The sequence below is a fragment of the Heterodontus francisci genome, unplaced genomic scaffold, assembly GCF_036365525.1.
Source record: "Heterodontus francisci isolate sHetFra1 unplaced genomic scaffold, sHetFra1.hap1 HAP1_SCAFFOLD_1527, whole genome shotgun sequence".
Lineage (NCBI taxonomy): Eukaryota > Metazoa > Chordata > Chondrichthyes > Heterodontiformes > Heterodontidae > Heterodontus > Heterodontus francisci.
Window position 1 is genome coordinate 28,375 of NW_027141469.1, and position 16,626 is coordinate 45,000.

Genomic DNA, 16,626 nt, shown 5'->3' on the forward strand with positions numbered 1-16,626 from the left:
TTTAGCCTTTGAAAGGAATTGGTGTTTGTTCCTGGTTTTCATTCCTGTGTCATTCCCACAGAAACAGGGAGGGAGCGTCTGCCAATCATGCAGACTGGCTTAAAGTGTAAAACAGAGGGCTGCTCCCAAGGGAAATCCCCGTCAAATTCCTGTGCTGCCGGGTTCTCCTGCTCCCGTGCTGGTGTTTCTACCCCACACGAACCTCCTCCCAACCCCCCTCTCCATCCCCCCCATCACCATACCCTTCTTATACTTTCTCTCTCCTGTGTTTATCCAACTCCCCCTCTCTTAAATCCATCGATACGATTTACCTCAACCACTCCCTGTAGGAGCGAGTCCCACATTCTCCCCACTCCCTGGGGGAAAGACCTTTCTCCTGAATTCCCCCATTGGATTTATTAGAGACTGTCTTATATTGATGGGCCCCCTCGTTCTGGTCTCGCCCGCAAGTGTAAACATCTTCTCTATGACGGAGAGAGAGAGAATGTGAGGATGCCGAGTGCAAGGCGGAGTGGGTGAGAGATACAGAGACGGAAAGGAGAGAGAGAGAGCGTGTGCACGAGAGAGACGGGGAGAATGTGATCGAGTTCAAGCACCAGAGAGCGAGAGACGGAGACAGAGAGAAAGGGAGAGCGAGAGACGGAGACAGAGAGAAAGGGAGAGCGAGAGACGGAGACAGAGAGAAAGGGAGAGCGAGAGACGGAGACAGAGAGAAAGGGAGAGCGAGAGACGGAGACAGAGAGAGAGAGCGAGAGACGGAGACAGAGAGAGAGAGCGAGAGACGGAGACAGAGAGAGAGAGAGAGCGAGAGACGGAGACAGAGAGAGAGAGAGAGCGAGAGACGGAGACAGAGAGAGAGAGAGAGCGAGAGACGGAGACAGAGAGAGAGAGTGCGAGAGCCGGAGGCAGAGAGGGAGAGAGAGCGCGAGAGACGGAGGCAGAGAGGGAGAGAGAGCGCGAGAGACGGAGGCAGAGAGCACGCGAGAGATGGAGACGGAGAGAGAGAGCGTGAGAGAGACGGAGACAGAGAGAGAGAGAGCGTGAGAGAGACGGAGACAGAGAGAGAGAGAGCGAGAGACGGAGGCAGAGAGCACGCGAGAGATGGAGACGGAGAGAGAGAGCGAGAGAGACGGAGACAGAGAGAGAGAGAGAGCGAGAGACGGAGACAGAGAGAGAGAGAGAGCGAGAGACGGAGACAGAGAGAGAGAGAGAGCGAGAGACGGAGGCAGAGAGGGAGAGAGAGCGCGAGAGACAGAGGCAGAGAGCATGCGAGAGATGGAGACAGAGAGAGAGCGTGCGAGAGATGGAGACAGAGAGAGAGCGTGCGAGAGATGGAGACAGAGAGAGAGCGCGCGAGAGATGGAGACAGAGAGAGAGCGCGCGAGAGACAGAGACAGAGAGAGCGTGAGAGACGGAGACACAGAGAGAGAGAGCGCGAGAGACGGAGACAGGGAGAGAGAGCGTGCGAGAGATGGAGACAGAGAGAGAGAGAGAGAGCGCGAGAGACAGAGAGTGAGAGACGAAGACACACAGAAAGCGAGAGCGGAGAGAGAGACAGAGACAGAGACAGAGAGAGAGCGAAAGATGGAGATGGAGAGAGACACAGAGACAGAGAGGGCGAGAGAGAGAGGGAAAGATGGAGATGGAGAGAGACACAGAGACAGACTCGTGGGGTCTCGAGGCATGTAACATAGGGGGGGCGGGGGGACGCTGAGTGAGGGAGCTGGGCTTCTGGTGAGATTTTTGCCGACGGTCCTTGGGCAAAGCTCCAAAGGAATTTTTTTGGCTGATTGTGAAATTAATAGACTGTGTTGTGAGATCGTCTGGAGGGTGATATCACCCAGCAACTGTGTAACTAGTGACACACCCCAAACTGGGTGCAGGGGAATTCTGTTTGCTATTGTTCACTTGGTGTGAGAGAATGATTCAGGATGCCCGGAATCTACCTCTCCCGTCTCCGGACATCCCTGCAAAGCGCTCGTGAAAGTTATTTTCATTATTTAGAGATACAAGCACTGAAACAGGCCCTTCGGCCCACCGAGTCTGTGCCGACCATCAACCACCCATTTATACTGATCCTACACTAATTCCATATTCCTACCACATCCCCACATGTCCCTATATTTCCCTACCACCTACCTATACGAAGGGCAATTTATAATGGCCAATTTACCGATCAACCTGCAAGTCTTTTGGCTTGTGGGACGAAACCGGAGCACCCGGAGGAAACCCACGCGGTCACAGGGAGAACTTGCAAACTCCGCACAGGCAGTACCCGGAATCGAACCCGGGTCGCTGGAGCTGTGAGGCTGCGGTGCTAACCACTGCGCCACTGTGCCGCCCTAGTCTGAGGAGTGTACTCACTGATGGAATACAGGGACCAGGCAGTTATAGCCACTGCAGCAATCCCCACAGTGAAGTTAGTCAAGATAAATATCAGCCCCTGGACACTGGGGAGAAATCCCCCCTCCCTCTGTCCCACTCTTGTCTTCAAGGGAGAGGGAGGGGGAGAGACAGATGGGGGGAGGGGGCGAAGAGTGAGAGACAGAAACGGAGGGGGAGAGAGAGAGAGACAGGGAGAAGGGGAGAGAGAGACAGAGACAGAGGGAGAGAGACAGGGAGAGGGAGAGGGGGAGAGGGAGAGGGAGAGGGGGAGAGAGACAGGGAGAGGGGGAGAGAGAGAGAGAGACGGGGGAGGGAGAGAGACAGAGGGGGAGGGAGAGAGACAGGGAGGGGGGGGGAGAGAGAGAGAGGGGGACAGAGAGAGGGAGAGACGGGGAGAGAGATAGGGAGAGAAACACAAATGGAGAGGGAGAGAGACAGAGGAAGAGACGGAGCGAAAAAATAGAGAAGTGGAGAGGGAGGGAGACAGAGCGAGGGAGAAAAAAACAGACAGAGATGAGAGAGAGAGACACACACACACACAGAGGCAGACTGAGGGACAGAGAGAGAGAGAGATGCGGGGCACGGGGAACGTGAGGGAGAACTTTTTCGATGCAGCGAATGGCAATGAGCTGGAACTCGCCACCTACGAGGGCGGTGGAAACGGAGATGGTGAGCAATGTCCAAAGGAGACTGTATGGGCGGTTGAGGGAAATAAGTTGGGAGGACTGTGGGGGATCGAGCGGGAGGACCCTGGCTCACCATTAAAACATACCATTTACCCGTCCGGTGGGGGGGGGGTGGCGGGGGGAAAGATTCTCTCTGTCCAAATGATCCTTTCAAAGCCCGGGCAACTTTGGTCAAATCCACCCCCTTAACCTTCGACACTCCAGGGAATACAGCCCCGAGTTTGTGCGACCTCTCCTCGTAATGTAACCCTTGGCACCGCATGATTCCGGTAAATCTGTGCTGCACTCCCTCCAATCCGAAGGTGCGGGTCCCAGAACTGCTCCCATGTAACTCCAGGCGTGGTCTAAACCAGGGCTTTGGTCAGCTGAACCCCCCCCCCTCTTGTGTTCCACTAATCGAGATATAAAGGGCTGCGTCCCAGTAGCCTCTCTCTCAGAGACAGAGAGAGAGAGAGAGATAGACTGAGGGAGAGGGATGGATGGAGAAAGACAGCGAGAGAGAGAGATGGCGACGGATAGAGAGAGTGACAGTAAGACAGTTAGAGAATGAGAGAGAAGAAGCAGAGAGGAGGTAGCGAGAGAGAGAAAGAGAGGAGGTAGAGAGAGACACAGACAGACAGAGAGAGAGAATGAGAGACAGCTAGAGAGAGAAAGAGCGACAGCCCCAGTAATGACTGTCATGAAATTTTTACGAAGCAAATTTCTTGATGCTGTACCAAGATCAAACGGTCTCACAAACTTCCTGTAGTTGGGAGTGATCGAGAGACTGGCGAGCACAGGGGCAGGAGTGGAACATGTGGGCTGTGCTCTCAACACAAGTCCCAAGGTCAACCTGTAACTCAACCCTGTGTATCTGTTATTCTATATATAAACCCCCCAAACCCCTCGATTAGATTCCAGTCTGTAACTCACTCCCGGGTATCTGTTATTCTATATATAAACACCCCCGAACCCCTCGATTAGATTCCAGTCTGTAACTCACTCCCGGGTATCTGTTATTCTATATATAAACCCCCCCGAACCCCTCGATTAGATTCCAGTCTGTAACTCACTCCCGGGTATCTGTTATTCTATATATAAACCACCCGAATCCCTCGATTAGATTCCAGTCTGTAATTCACTCCCGGGTATCTGTTATTCTATATATAAACCTCCCGAACCCCTCGATTAGATTCCAGTCTGTAACTCACTCCCGGGTATCTGTTATTCTATATATAAACCCACCCGAACCCCTCGATTAGATTCCAGTCTGTAACTCACTCCCGGGTATCTGTTATTCTATATATAAACCTCCCGAACCCCTCGATCAGATTCCAGTCTGTAACTCACTCCCGGGTATCTGTTATTCTATATATAAACCACCCCGAACCCCTCGATTAGATTCCAGTCTGTAACTCACTCCCGGGTATCTGTTATTCTATATATAAACCACCCGAATCCCTCGATTAGATTCCAGTCTGTAATTCACTCCCGGGTATCTGTTATTCTATATATAAACCTCCCGAACCCCTCGATTAGATTCCAGTCTGTAACTCACTCCCGGGTATCTGTTATTCTATATATAAACCCACCCGAACCCCTCGATTAGATTCCAGTCTGTAACTCACTCCCGGGTATCTGTTATTCTATATATAAACCCCCCCGAACCCCTCGATTAGATTCCAGTCTGTAACTCACTCCCGGGTATCTGTTATTCTATATATAAACCTCCCGAACCCCTCGATCAGATTCCAGTCTGTAACTCACTCCCGGGTATCTGTTATTCTATATATAAACACCCCCGAACCCCTCGATTAGATTCCAGTCTGTAACTCACTCCCGGGTATCTGTTATTCTATATATAAACACCCCCGAACCCCTCGATTAGATTCCAGTCTGTAACTCACTCCCGGGTATCTGTTATTCTATATATAAACACCCCCGAACCCCTCGATTAGATTCCAGTCTGTAACTCACTCCCGGGTATCTGTTATTCTATATATAAACCCCCCGAACCCCTCGATTAGATTCCAGTCTGTAACTCACTCCAGGGTATCTGTTATTCTATATATAAACCCCCCCGAACCCCTCGATTAGATTCCAGTCTGTAACTCACTCCTGGGTATCTGTTATTCTATATATAAACCCCCTGAACCCCTCGATTAGATTCCAGTTTGTAACTCACTCCCGGGTATCTGTTATTCTATATATAAACCACCCGAACCCCTCGATTAGATTCCAGTCTGTAACTCACTCCCGGGTATCTGTTATTCTATATATAAACCCCCTGAACCCCTCGATTAGATTCCAGTCTGTAACTCACTCCCGGGTATCTGTTATTCTATATATAAACCCCCAAACCCCTCGATTAGATTCCAGTCTGTAACTCACTCCCAGGTATCTGTTATTCTATATATAAACCCCCTGAACCCCTCGATTAGATTCCAGTCTGTAACTCACTCCCGGGTATCTGTTATTCTATATATAAACCCCCCCGAACCCCTCGATTAGATTCCAGTCTGTAACTCACTCCCGGGTATCTGTTATTCTATATATAAACCACCCGAACCCCTCGATTAGATTCCAGTCTGTAACTTACTCCCGGGTATCTGTTATTCTATATATAAACCCCCCCGAACCCCTCGATTAGATTCCAGTCTGTAACTCACTCCCGGGTATCTGTTATTCTATATATAAACCCCCTGAACCCCTCGATTAGATTCCAGTCTGTAACTCACTCCAGGGTATCTGTTATTCTATATATAAACCCCCCCGAACCCCTCGATTAGATTCCAGTCTGTAACTCACTCCCGGGTATCTGTTATTCTATATATAAACCCCCCCGAACTCCTCGATTAGATTCCAGTCTGTAACTCACTCCCGGGTATCTGTTATTCTATATATAAACCCCCCCGAACTCCTCGATTAGATTCCAGTCTGTAACTCACTCCCGGGTATCTGTTATTCTATATATAAACCACCCCGAACCCCTCGATTAGATTCCAGTCTGTAACTCACTCCTGGGTATCTGTTATTCTATATATAAACCCCCTGAACCCCTCGATTAGATTCCAGTCTGTAACTCACTCCCGGGTATCTGTTATTCTATATATAAACCCCCCGAACCCCTCGATCAGATTCCAGTCTGTAACTCACTCCCGGGTATCTGTTATTCTATAAATAAACCACCCCGAACCCCTCGATTAGATTCCAGTCTGTAACTCACTCCCGGGTATCTGTTATTCTATAAATAAACCACCCCGAACCCCTCGATTAGATTCCAGTCTGTAACTCACTCCCGGGTATCTGTTATTCTATATATAAACCACCCGAACCCCTCGATTAGATTCCAGTCTGTAACTCACTCCCGGGTATCTGTTATTCTATAAATAAACCACCCCGAACCCCTCGATTAGATTCCAGTCTGTAACTCACTCCCGGGTATCTGTTATTCTATATATAAACCCCCTGAACCCCTCGATTAGATTCCAGTCTGTAACTCACTCCCGGGTATCTGTTATTCTATATATAAACCACCCGAACCCCTCGATTAGATTCCAGTCTGTAACTCACTCCCGGGTATCTGTTATTCTATATATAAACCCCCTGAACCCCTCAATCAGATTCCAGTCTGTAACTCACTCCCGGGTATCTGTTATTCTATATATAAACCCCCAAACCCCTCGATTAGATTCCAGTCTGTAACTCACTCCCGGGTATCTGTTATTCTATATATAAACCCCCAAACCCCTCGATTAGATTCCAGTCTGTAACTCACTCCCGGGTATCTGTTATTCTATATATAAACCCCCAAACCCCTCGATTAGATTCCAGTCTGTAACTCACTCCCGGGTATCTGTTATTCTATATATAAACCCCCCGAACCCCTCGATTAGATTCCAGTCTGTAACTCACTCCCGGGTATCTGTTATTGTATATATAAACCCCCGAACCCCTCGATTAGATTCCAGTCTGTAACTCACTCCCGGGTATCTGTTATTCTATATATAAACACCCCCGAACCCCTCGATTAGATTCCAGTCTGTAACTCACTCCCGGGTATCTGTTATTCTATATATAAACACCCCCGAACCCCTCGATTAGATTCCAGTCTGTAACTCACTCCCGGGTATCTGTTATTCTGTATATAAACCCCCCGAACCCCTCGATTAGATTCCAGTCTGTAACTCACTCCCGGGTATCTGTTATTCTATATATAAACCCCCCGAACCCCTCGATTAGATTCCAGTCTGTAACTCACTCCCGGGTATCTGTTATTCTATATATAAACCCCCCGAACCCCTCGATTAGATTCCAGTCTGTAACTCACTCCCGGGTATCTGTTATTCTATATATAAACCACCCGAACCCCTCGATTAGATTCCAGTCTGTAACTCACTCCCGGGTATCTGTTATTCTATATATAAACCCCCCCGAACCCCTCGATTAGATTCCAGTCTGTAACTCACTCCCGGGTATCTGTTATTCTATATATAAACCACCCGAACCCCTCGATTAGATTCCAGTCTGTAACTCACTCCCGGGTATCTGTTATTCTATATATAAACCCCCCGAACCCCTCGATTAGATTCCAGTCTGTAACTCACTCCCGGGTATCTGTTATTCTATATATAAACCACCCGAACCCCTCGATTAGATTCCAGTCTGTAACTCACTCCCGGGTATCTGTTATTCTATATATAAACCACCCGAACCCCTCGATTAGATTCCAGTCTGTAACTCACTCCCGGGAATTATTTTATTTTGTGAATAAATGATTAACAAACTCTATTTCCTCAGTTTCCCAATCTGCCAATCATCCAGCAGGTGGCAATATGGCTGAAAGGTTTGAACGTGCACTGCACGTGTTCCTGTCCCTTTAAGAACCCTCACCTGTGCCCTGCCCCCTTTAAGAATTATGTCTCCAGTGCGGGCGGAGAGATGCACTGATGTAATTGGAACTTAACGTACAGGTCCTCATTGCTCTGTGTCCCGAAAGAAGGACAGAGTTAACGCAGGGGGGGAGTGAGACAGAGAGAGAGAGACAGGGAGAGCAACTGATCAAGAGATTGGAAGAAACGGGCGACAAATTGAGACAACAGGTGCTTCAGACTTGGGAGCAGGTCAGTAGGTTTAGAACTACAGCTCTTTAGAGTGAAGGAGAGAGAGAGACAGAGTGACAGGGACATAGATTCTGTGACAGAGAGAGGCTGTTACACAGGCTGTCTCACACTCTTCCACTCGCATCCTCTGTCACTCAACTCCCTTTGTCACGTTCCTCTCTTTCTGTCACTCACCCATCTCTCTCTCACTTTCTGTCACTCTCTCCTCTCTCTGTCTCACTCTCTCTCTCTCCTCTCTCTCTGTCACTCTCTCCTCTCTCTCTCTGTCACTCTCTCCTCTCTTTCTCTCCTCTCTCTCTGTCTCACGCTCCTCTGTCTCTCTGAGTCTCTCTCTCTCTCTCTAATGGAAAGTCTGCCCGATTTGAAGAGGTGGTGAGACTCTGTGCCGGAATGGAAAATCTCTGTCACCGAGCATCACTGTGACTATCAGAGGCGACTTCAAAGGGCTCAGCCACTGAGTTAGAGAACTCCTGCACCACGTCTCACATCTCTGCACCTCTCGACTGCTTGTCTCCTTTCTCTGCTTTCAGATCCTTCGTACTTACATCCTCGAACCCCTCTGTCTGATCCCCTTCACCTTCCTGCCTTCTGGGAAAATGCCCCACGAGTCTTTCATCCTTTAGCCCTACCTCTACCCTCTCGTCTCTGTGAATTCTCTCTGTAGGGGAGGAGGCCATTCAGCCCCTCGACTGTGTTCCCCTATTCCACAAGCTTGTCACCAATCCGTGACCCCACCCCCACATCCCTAAATACCTCTGGGTGTCCAAAAAAATCTATCAAACTCAGATTTAAAATTGACAATCGATCGAGCGTCGGTTGCCGTTTGCGGGCGAGAGTTCCAAACTTCTCCCTCCCTTTGCGAGTGAGAGCCTTTCCTAATTTCACTCCTGAAAGCTCGGGTTGTCATTTACAGTCTCAGCCCCCTACCCCACCCCCACCCCCCCCCCCCCAACGGGCCGCACCGACAGCACGACACTCCCCCGGTACAGCACGGCACGGGGAGCTTTGGCCTAGATTTTTTTTTTTTGCGCCTGAGACGTGCGACTAGGAGACGCCCGCCTCGGATGACCCTTGACCGTTCTGTTTGCCTTCCAGCCGGTTGCCCGCCCTCGGGGGAGCAGCGAGTGCAAGGGAGGGAGCGTGTCAGGAAAAGGGAGGGAAGAAAGCGCGATCCCCCGTCGCAGGAGGAGAGATGGCGTCGAGGGATCACTAGGAGAGTCGGTGGATCCAAGCGGAAGGCCCCAGGGTTTGTGGGGTGGGGCAGCGGTGAACTGCGAGGAACATTGGCTGGAGATGGAGCTTCCAAAGGCTGGGAAAGGCTCGCTAGGCCTCAATGCCTCACCTACCCTGGAGGAGACGTTCTTCCCCTTTGTGCTGAGGAGGCAGGCCTCTTACTCAGCGGAAACGGGGCCCCTGGCAGCGGAGGAGGAGGAGCAGGGGGGTTGGGGGGAGCGGGAGGACCTGCGCCGGGCCCTCAGGCAGAGGGAGAAGGACCTGCACTTGGCCGCCGAGCTGGGTAAGGCCTTGCTGGAGAGGAACGAGGAGCTGGGTCGGCAGAAGGAGTTGTTGGAGCAGGAGGTCGCCCACAAGCTAGAGGTGAGGCCCGGGAAGGGGAGGAATCCGGTTCCGGTTCCGACGGGAAAGCCGGGGCCTGTGTCGGAGTAGGAGGGGAGGAGGAGGTTACAAAAAAAAAAACAAGGCAGTGCTGGGCAGGTTGGCGAAACTTGGGGGTTTCCTAGAGTGTTGAACAGAGGGGAAGGGGGGGGGGGGCGGGGGAAGAGTTCCCACAGAGCGAGGGGGAGAGGAGGGAGGGTGTCCAGCAGATGCCTGTGAGAAAGAGGGGGGTTGGTGGGGTTAGAGGGGCCTCCCCAGATGCAGGAGTGTGAAAGAAAGGCTTCATTTTCCTGATCCGGGAGCCTAGGCCTGATTCCCACCCTCGAGCCTGTGGCTAAGGCTCGCCCCACCTCCCTGGGGCCTGTGGCCAAGTCTCAACCTCCCCCTCGGGCCTGTTGCTAAGGCTCGCCCGCCTCTCGGGCCTGTTGTTAAGGCTCGTCCGCCTCTCGGGCCTGTTGCGAAGGCTCGCCCGCCTCTCGGGCCTGTTGCGAAGGCTCGCCCTCCCCTTGGGGCCCTGTGTGGCTCCGCGTCGCGGCCTTTCTCCCCGTATCCGGGCTAACGGGCGCTTTTCGCCTTCAGCGGCTGGAGCAAGAGAAGCACGAGCAGCAGTGGAAGCTGGAGGCCCGGGCCAGCGAGTGGGAGGCCCGGGTGGCGGAGCTGGAGAGCGACCTGGCCTCGCTGAGCGGCGAGCGGGCCAGGCGACGGCGCGGGCAGGAGGAGGCGGAGGCGGCCAGGGCCCGGGCCGGGCGGGAGCTGGCGGAGGAGAACCAGCGGCTGGCGGAGGAGCTGGGTGAGGTGAGGGCGCGGGGCAGGGCGGAGGTGGAGGAGGCCTCGACAGCTGGCGGGCTTTGACCGGGGTTGAGGGGGGGGGGGCCCCAGATGACAAACGCGGGCCGTCACAGCACCAGTGACCCCGTTCCCTTAACGCCCCCCCCCCCTCCACACGTACATTGAGACACGCACAGAGGGTTCGACAATGGATAAAGTTACAGTGGAATGCAGCTCCACTTGTTAGGCCGGATCCCTTTCGAAGTGACAGTAAGTGCAACCGGCCCGACCGATATATAAATGGGTTGGGCTCAGTTCCGCTTCCTTAAGAGACAAAAAAAGGAGCTCACGGCCCAGGACTAGGCTGCACGAAAGGCCCAGGCTCCACCCGAGGGCCCATCCCAGGCCTGTACCCGTTAAGGGGGCCGCGGGACAGAGAGACTGCGGGGGGTGGGGTGCTGGGTCATTCCACACGGGCTGTCCTTTCCCCGCCTCCCCCACTCTGCGACGGGGAACTGAGTTCTCGCTCGCGATGCCTTCTGCAGTCGAATATCTCCCTGGCTCGACGGGCGGGGCCGCTCGGGGTGTTGCGGTTGGGGGGTGTCGGGGGTTTGCTGGGGGAGGGCGATCCCACAGCGGGGTTCCGGAGGGGTTGCGAAGTCATTGATTTTGTTTTTTCTCTCTCTCTTTCTCTCTTTCTCTCTCTCTCTCCCCTCCCCGCCACTCCAACTCCCTGCTCTGCCTCCTCTTTTTTTTTTTTTTGGCCCCCACCCAGTCGAATAAGGAAAGGCGACAGCTCTGCTCAGAACTCCAGGCGCTGCGGGACGCCGAGCAGCGCAGGTCCCTCGTGAGTACCGAGCGTGTCAGGGAGTTGCAGAGCGTGCGAGCGGAGGTGAGCATTGGGGCTGTGTGTGTGCGTGCGTGTGTGTCTCGCTCTCTCTGTGTCTCCCTCCCTCCCTGAGAAGACTGCAGCCAAAGCTTAACCACCCCACCCCACCCCCCCCCAACTCTCTGTCGCTGACATTTAGCGGAAGGCAATCTCCCCTGTTGAGATTATCCACGGCAGGTGGCGGGTTATTAAAAGGAGAGAGAGAGACTGATCTCACCGTTTCATCCTAAGCTCATTATTACAAATCCAGCAGACGTGATCCTCCTGTGTTCAGGCAGCACGTGGGTGGGGGGGGGGAGAGGGAGGGAGGGAGAGAGACGTGCGTCACGGGGGCGGAGGCTAATACACACAGGAGTTTAACATACAGTTTTGTTGCCGTGTATTGTTGGGGGGGGGGGGGGGGGGGGAAAGAAAATGTGCAGTGTAGCGCCAACCAGTGGCCACAGACGGGAATTGCTTTGTGACGGTTTACATAGCAAAACTGAATGGGAAATTTTAACAGACTATCGAGGCACACATGTACGTCCACCAGTAATGTGAGGCTCTCCATTTCCAATTCTCTCTCTCTCTCTCTCCCTCCCTCTTTGCCTGTCTTCCCAGCACGTGCTCTCTCTCCCTCTCTCTGCGTCTGAGTCTCTGACTGTCTGACTGTCTGTCTGTCTCTCTCTCTCTCTGTGGCTCTCTGTGTGCGTGTATGTGTGTGTCTCTCTTTTTCTCTGTCTCTCTCTCTCTCTCTCTCTCTCTCTCTCGGTAGCTGTGTGTGTGTGTCTCCCTCTGTGTTTTTTGCTGTCTCTCTTTCGCTCTGTCTCTGTGTGTATGTGTGTGTCTCTCTTTTTCTCTGTCTCTCTCTCTCGGTGGCTGTGTATGTGTCTCTCTCTCTGTTTTTTGCTGTCTCTCTTTCGCTCTGTCTCTCTCTCTCTGTGTATGTGTGTGTGTCTCTCTCTCTCTGTCTGTCTGTGTTTTTCGCTGTCTCTCTCTCTCTCTGTTTGTCTCTGTCTGTGTCTCTCTCTATCTCTGTGGCTCTGTGTGTGTGTATCTCTCTTGCTTTCTCTGTGTTTTTCACTGTCTCTCTCTCTCTCTGTGGCTCTGTGTGTGTGTGTATGTGTGTGTCTCTCTTTTTCTCTGTCTCTGTCTCTGTCTCTCTCTCTCGGTAGCTCTGTGTGTGTGTCTCTGTGTTTTTTGCTGTCACTCTTTTGCTCTGTCTCTCTCTCTGTGTGTATGTGTGTGTGTGTGTGTCTCTCTCTGTCTGTCTGTGTTTTTCGCTGTCTCTCTCTCTCTCTGTTTGTCTCTGTCTGTGTCTCTCTCTATCTCTGTGGCTCTGTGTGTGTGTATCTCTCTTGCTTTCTCTGTGTTTTTCGCTGTCTCTCTGTCTCTCTCTCTCTGTGTTTGTCTCTGTCTTTCTCTCTCTGTCATGTCTTTTTTGTGTCTGCGTGTGTGTCTCTCTTCTCTCTCTCTCTCTCTCCCTGTCTCTCTGTGTCTTCCTGTTTATGTCTCTCTATATCTCACGCTCTTTTTGTCTGACAATGTCTCCTGTCACTCCCTTGACCCCCTCCTCTCTCTCTGCTCCACTTGAGATCCCGGGTGCCTCTCAGTGACAGATCACACTGTCTGAAGGCTGTAGAAACGGCCCAATTATAAATTCCTACCCTCTTTCATTTTCTTGAAAGCTCCCTTTGCTCCCAGTCTGTTCTCTCCATCGACAGATGTCCCGAACCATGCCAGCTCCCTCTGTACCTGGAGCTACAGCACCCTCCCTCACCTCAACGCCCGGTGCCGTCCTTTCCCGGAGGTTCTCCCGCCCCAGTTTACCATCGCTCGAACGCGGGAACCCCTCAGCTGCTTTCATTTGCCTCCATCCCCATCCCCCATTCACCAATCACTGGGAGAAGGCGAGACCCCAGGAATTTCAAGACAAGGTAGTGTGCGGCTTTATAAAGTTCTGGTCAGACCCTGCGCTCAGTTCTGGGACCCCCCCTCCCCTTAACTGTTCCCTTGAGTGGAGAAGATTAAGGGGTGGGCGATCAAATCGAAAGGGGTCTTCAGACTATTGACGAGGCAGAGATAGAGAGAGGAATGGAGCACAAGGTAGAGAGAGAGAGAGACAGAGAAGAGAGAGAGATCCTTTGTGCTCGCTGATGTACACCGGCTCCCGGTCCAGTAACACCTCGATTTCAAAATTCTCAGCCTCGTTTTCAAATCCCTCCATGGCCCCTCGCTCCCCCTCCCTATCTCTGTAACCTCCTCCAGCCCCTCGCTCCCCCTCCCTATCTCTGTAACCTCCTCCAGCCCCCACTACCCTCCCTATCTCTGTAACCTCCTCCAGCCCCTACAACCCTCCCTATCTCTGTAACCTCCTCCAGCCCCTCGCTCCCCCTCCCTATCTCTGTAACCTCCTCCAGCCCCCACTACCCTCCCTATCTGTGTAACCTCCTCCAGCCCCGACAACCCTCCCTATCTCTGTAACCTCCTCCAGCCCCTACATCGAGCCGCAGGTTCAGAGTTGACCGTGACCCTCCATTCCACAGAACGAGAAGCTTGTGGAGACGAGGTGGGACTCTGATCAACGCATCAAAATCTTGAGGGAGGAGAACGTGGTATTACAGAGCGGAGTGGAGACCCTACAAAGAAGTCTGCAACTGTTACAGGAGCACAGCGAGAAGCAGGGGTTACAGGTGAGGGGAAACCAGGGAACAGTGGGATATAGAGAGGGGACAGAGTGGGGAACAGTGGGATATAGAGAGGGGACAGACTGGGGAACAGTGGGATATAGAGAGGGGACAGACTGGGGAACAGTGGGATACAGAGAGGGGACAGACTGGGTAACAGTGGGATATAGAGAGGGGACAGACTGGGGAACAGTGGGATATAGAGAGGGGACAGACTGGGGAACAGTGGGATATAGAGAGGGGACAGACTGGGGAACAGTGGGATATAGAGAGGGGACAGACGGGGGAACAGTGGGATATAGAGAGGGGACAGACTGGGGAACAATGGGATATAGAGAGGGGACAGACTGGGGAACAGTGGGATATAGAGAGGGGACAGACTGGGGAACAGTGGGATATAGAGAGGGGACAGACTGGGGAACAGTGGGATATAGAGAGGGGACAGACTGGGGAACAGTGGGATATAGAGAGGGGACAGACTGGGGAACAGTGGGATATAGAGAGGGGACAGACTGGGGAACAGTGGGATATAGAGAGGGGACAGACTGGGGAACAGTGGGATATAGAGAGGGGACAGACTGGGGAACTGTGGGATATAGAGAGGGGACAGACTGGGGAACAGTGGGATATAGAGAGGGGACAGACTGGGGAACGGTGGGATATTGAGAGGGGACAGACTGGGGAACAGTGGGATATAGAGAGGGGACAGACTGGGGAACAGTGGGATATAGAGAGGGGACAGAGTGGGGAACAGTGGGATATAGAGAGGGGACAGACTGGGGAACAGTGGGATATAGAGAGGGGACAGACTGGGTAACAGTGGGATATAGAGAGGGGACAGAGTGGGGAACAGTGGGATATAGAGAGGGGACAGACTGGGGAACAGTGGGATATAGAGAGGGGACAGACTGGGGAACAGTGGGATACAGAGAGGGGACAGACTGGGTAACAGTGGGATATAGAGAGGGGACAGACTGGGGAACAGTGGGATATAGAGAGGGGACAGACTGGGGAACAGTGGGATATAGAGAGGGGACAGACTGGGGAACAGTGGGATATAGAGAGGGGACAGACGGGGGAACAGTGGGATATAGAGAGGGGACAGACTGGGGAACAATGGGATATAGAGAGGGGACAGACTGGGGAACAGTGGGATATAGAGAGGGGACAGACTGGGGAACAGTGGGATATAGAGAGGGGACAGACTGGGGAACAGTGGGATATAGAGAGGGGACAGACTGGGGAACAGTGGGATATAGAGAGGGGACAGACTGGGGAACAGTGGGATACAGGGAGTGGACTGTTTGGGGAAGTGTGAGGAGTTGCTGATGTTTGAGGGAAAGTTGACTGAGGGTTGAAATTTACAGAACGGATAAAATGAATGAGGAAATATCTGGGCTTCCATCGCACAGTTTTGTACATTAAACATCTCTCTCTGCAGCTGCGGCAGGTTCAGAGTGAACTCCACAGGACAGAAACGGCCAATGGCCAACTTCGCAATCGCGTCCGAGAACTGACAGACGAGACGTGTCTCCACGAGGCGGGTGAGATCAATAACTCCCTGCTCTCTGAGATCGAACACATCATACAAGGCAGTAGAGTGACAGAGTCACTGGGCAAGGTGGGTGCGAATGAACTCACCTGGGATCGGGTGTCACAGTGCATTAGATACATTGTCCTTTCCCCCTCTGTGACCGGGTGTCACAGTGCGTTAGATACACTGTCCTTTCCCCCTCTGGGACCGGGTGTCACAGTGCGTTAGATACACTGTCCTTTCCCCCTCTGGGACCGGGTGTTACAGTGCGTTAGATACACTGTCCTTTCCCCCTCTGGGACCGGGTGTTACAGTGTGTTAGATACACTGTCCTTTCCCCCTCTGGGACCGGGTGTCACAGTGCGTTAGATACACTGTCCTTTCCCCCTCTGGGACCGGGTGTCACAGTGCGTTAGATACACTGTCCTATCCCCCTCTGGTACCGGGTGTCACAGTGCGTTAGATACACTGTCCTTTCCCCCTCTGGGACTGGGTGTCACAGTGTGTTAGATACACTGTCCTTTCCCCATCTGGGACATCAGTAGCCTCGATAAACTCCTGTCATCTTCTTACACACAGTCAGCATGTTTCAGAGCGAATAGGAGTTCACCGGATGACTTATGCAGCACGAGTGAGGAGCTAAGGTCCCTCGGGGAGGACAATCGACAAAGCGAGGCATCGCTGAACGACAGAGAGGAGCAGATACGGAGGCTGAAAGAGCAGGTTAGTCGCAGGACATATGTGTCACCATCCCTGCATTAATGTTACCCTGGGGTTTCCTGTAAAACAACCTCACCTTGTGATTCAGCTGGTATCTCCCTCGCCTCCGGGTCAGGACATAAAACTTTCCAGTCCCACAAGATCCAGCGAATTGACCCTCGTTGCCGGTACTGAGGGAGTGCCGCACTGTCGGAGAGTCAGTACTGAGGGAGTGCCGCACTGTCGGAGGGTCAGTACTGAGGGAGTGTCACACTGTCGGAGG

The 16,626-nt window shown here is 52.6% G+C and overlaps 1 protein-coding gene across 1 annotated transcript in view; it reads left to right on the forward strand.

Moving 5' to 3' along the window:
• Positions 1-8,089: 8,089 nt before the first annotated feature.
• LOC137363796 (BICD family-like cargo adapter 2) overlaps positions 8,090-16,626 on the forward strand; it is a gene marked incomplete at its 3' end in the record, with an annotated part of 19,729 nt that continues 11,192 nt past the window's right edge. The window contains exons 1-7 of the mRNA XM_068027353.1: positions 8,090-8,173; positions 9,269-9,769; positions 10,367-10,582; positions 11,331-11,447; positions 13,970-14,116; positions 15,552-15,731; positions 16,224-16,367. Coding sequence (XP_067883454.1) covers positions 9,467-9,769; positions 10,367-10,582; positions 11,331-11,447; positions 13,970-14,116; positions 15,552-15,731; positions 16,224-16,367 — 1,107 coding nt within the window. The remainder of the gene's footprint in view (positions 8,174-9,268; positions 9,770-10,366; positions 10,583-11,330; positions 11,448-13,969; positions 14,117-15,551; positions 15,732-16,223; positions 16,368-16,626) is intronic.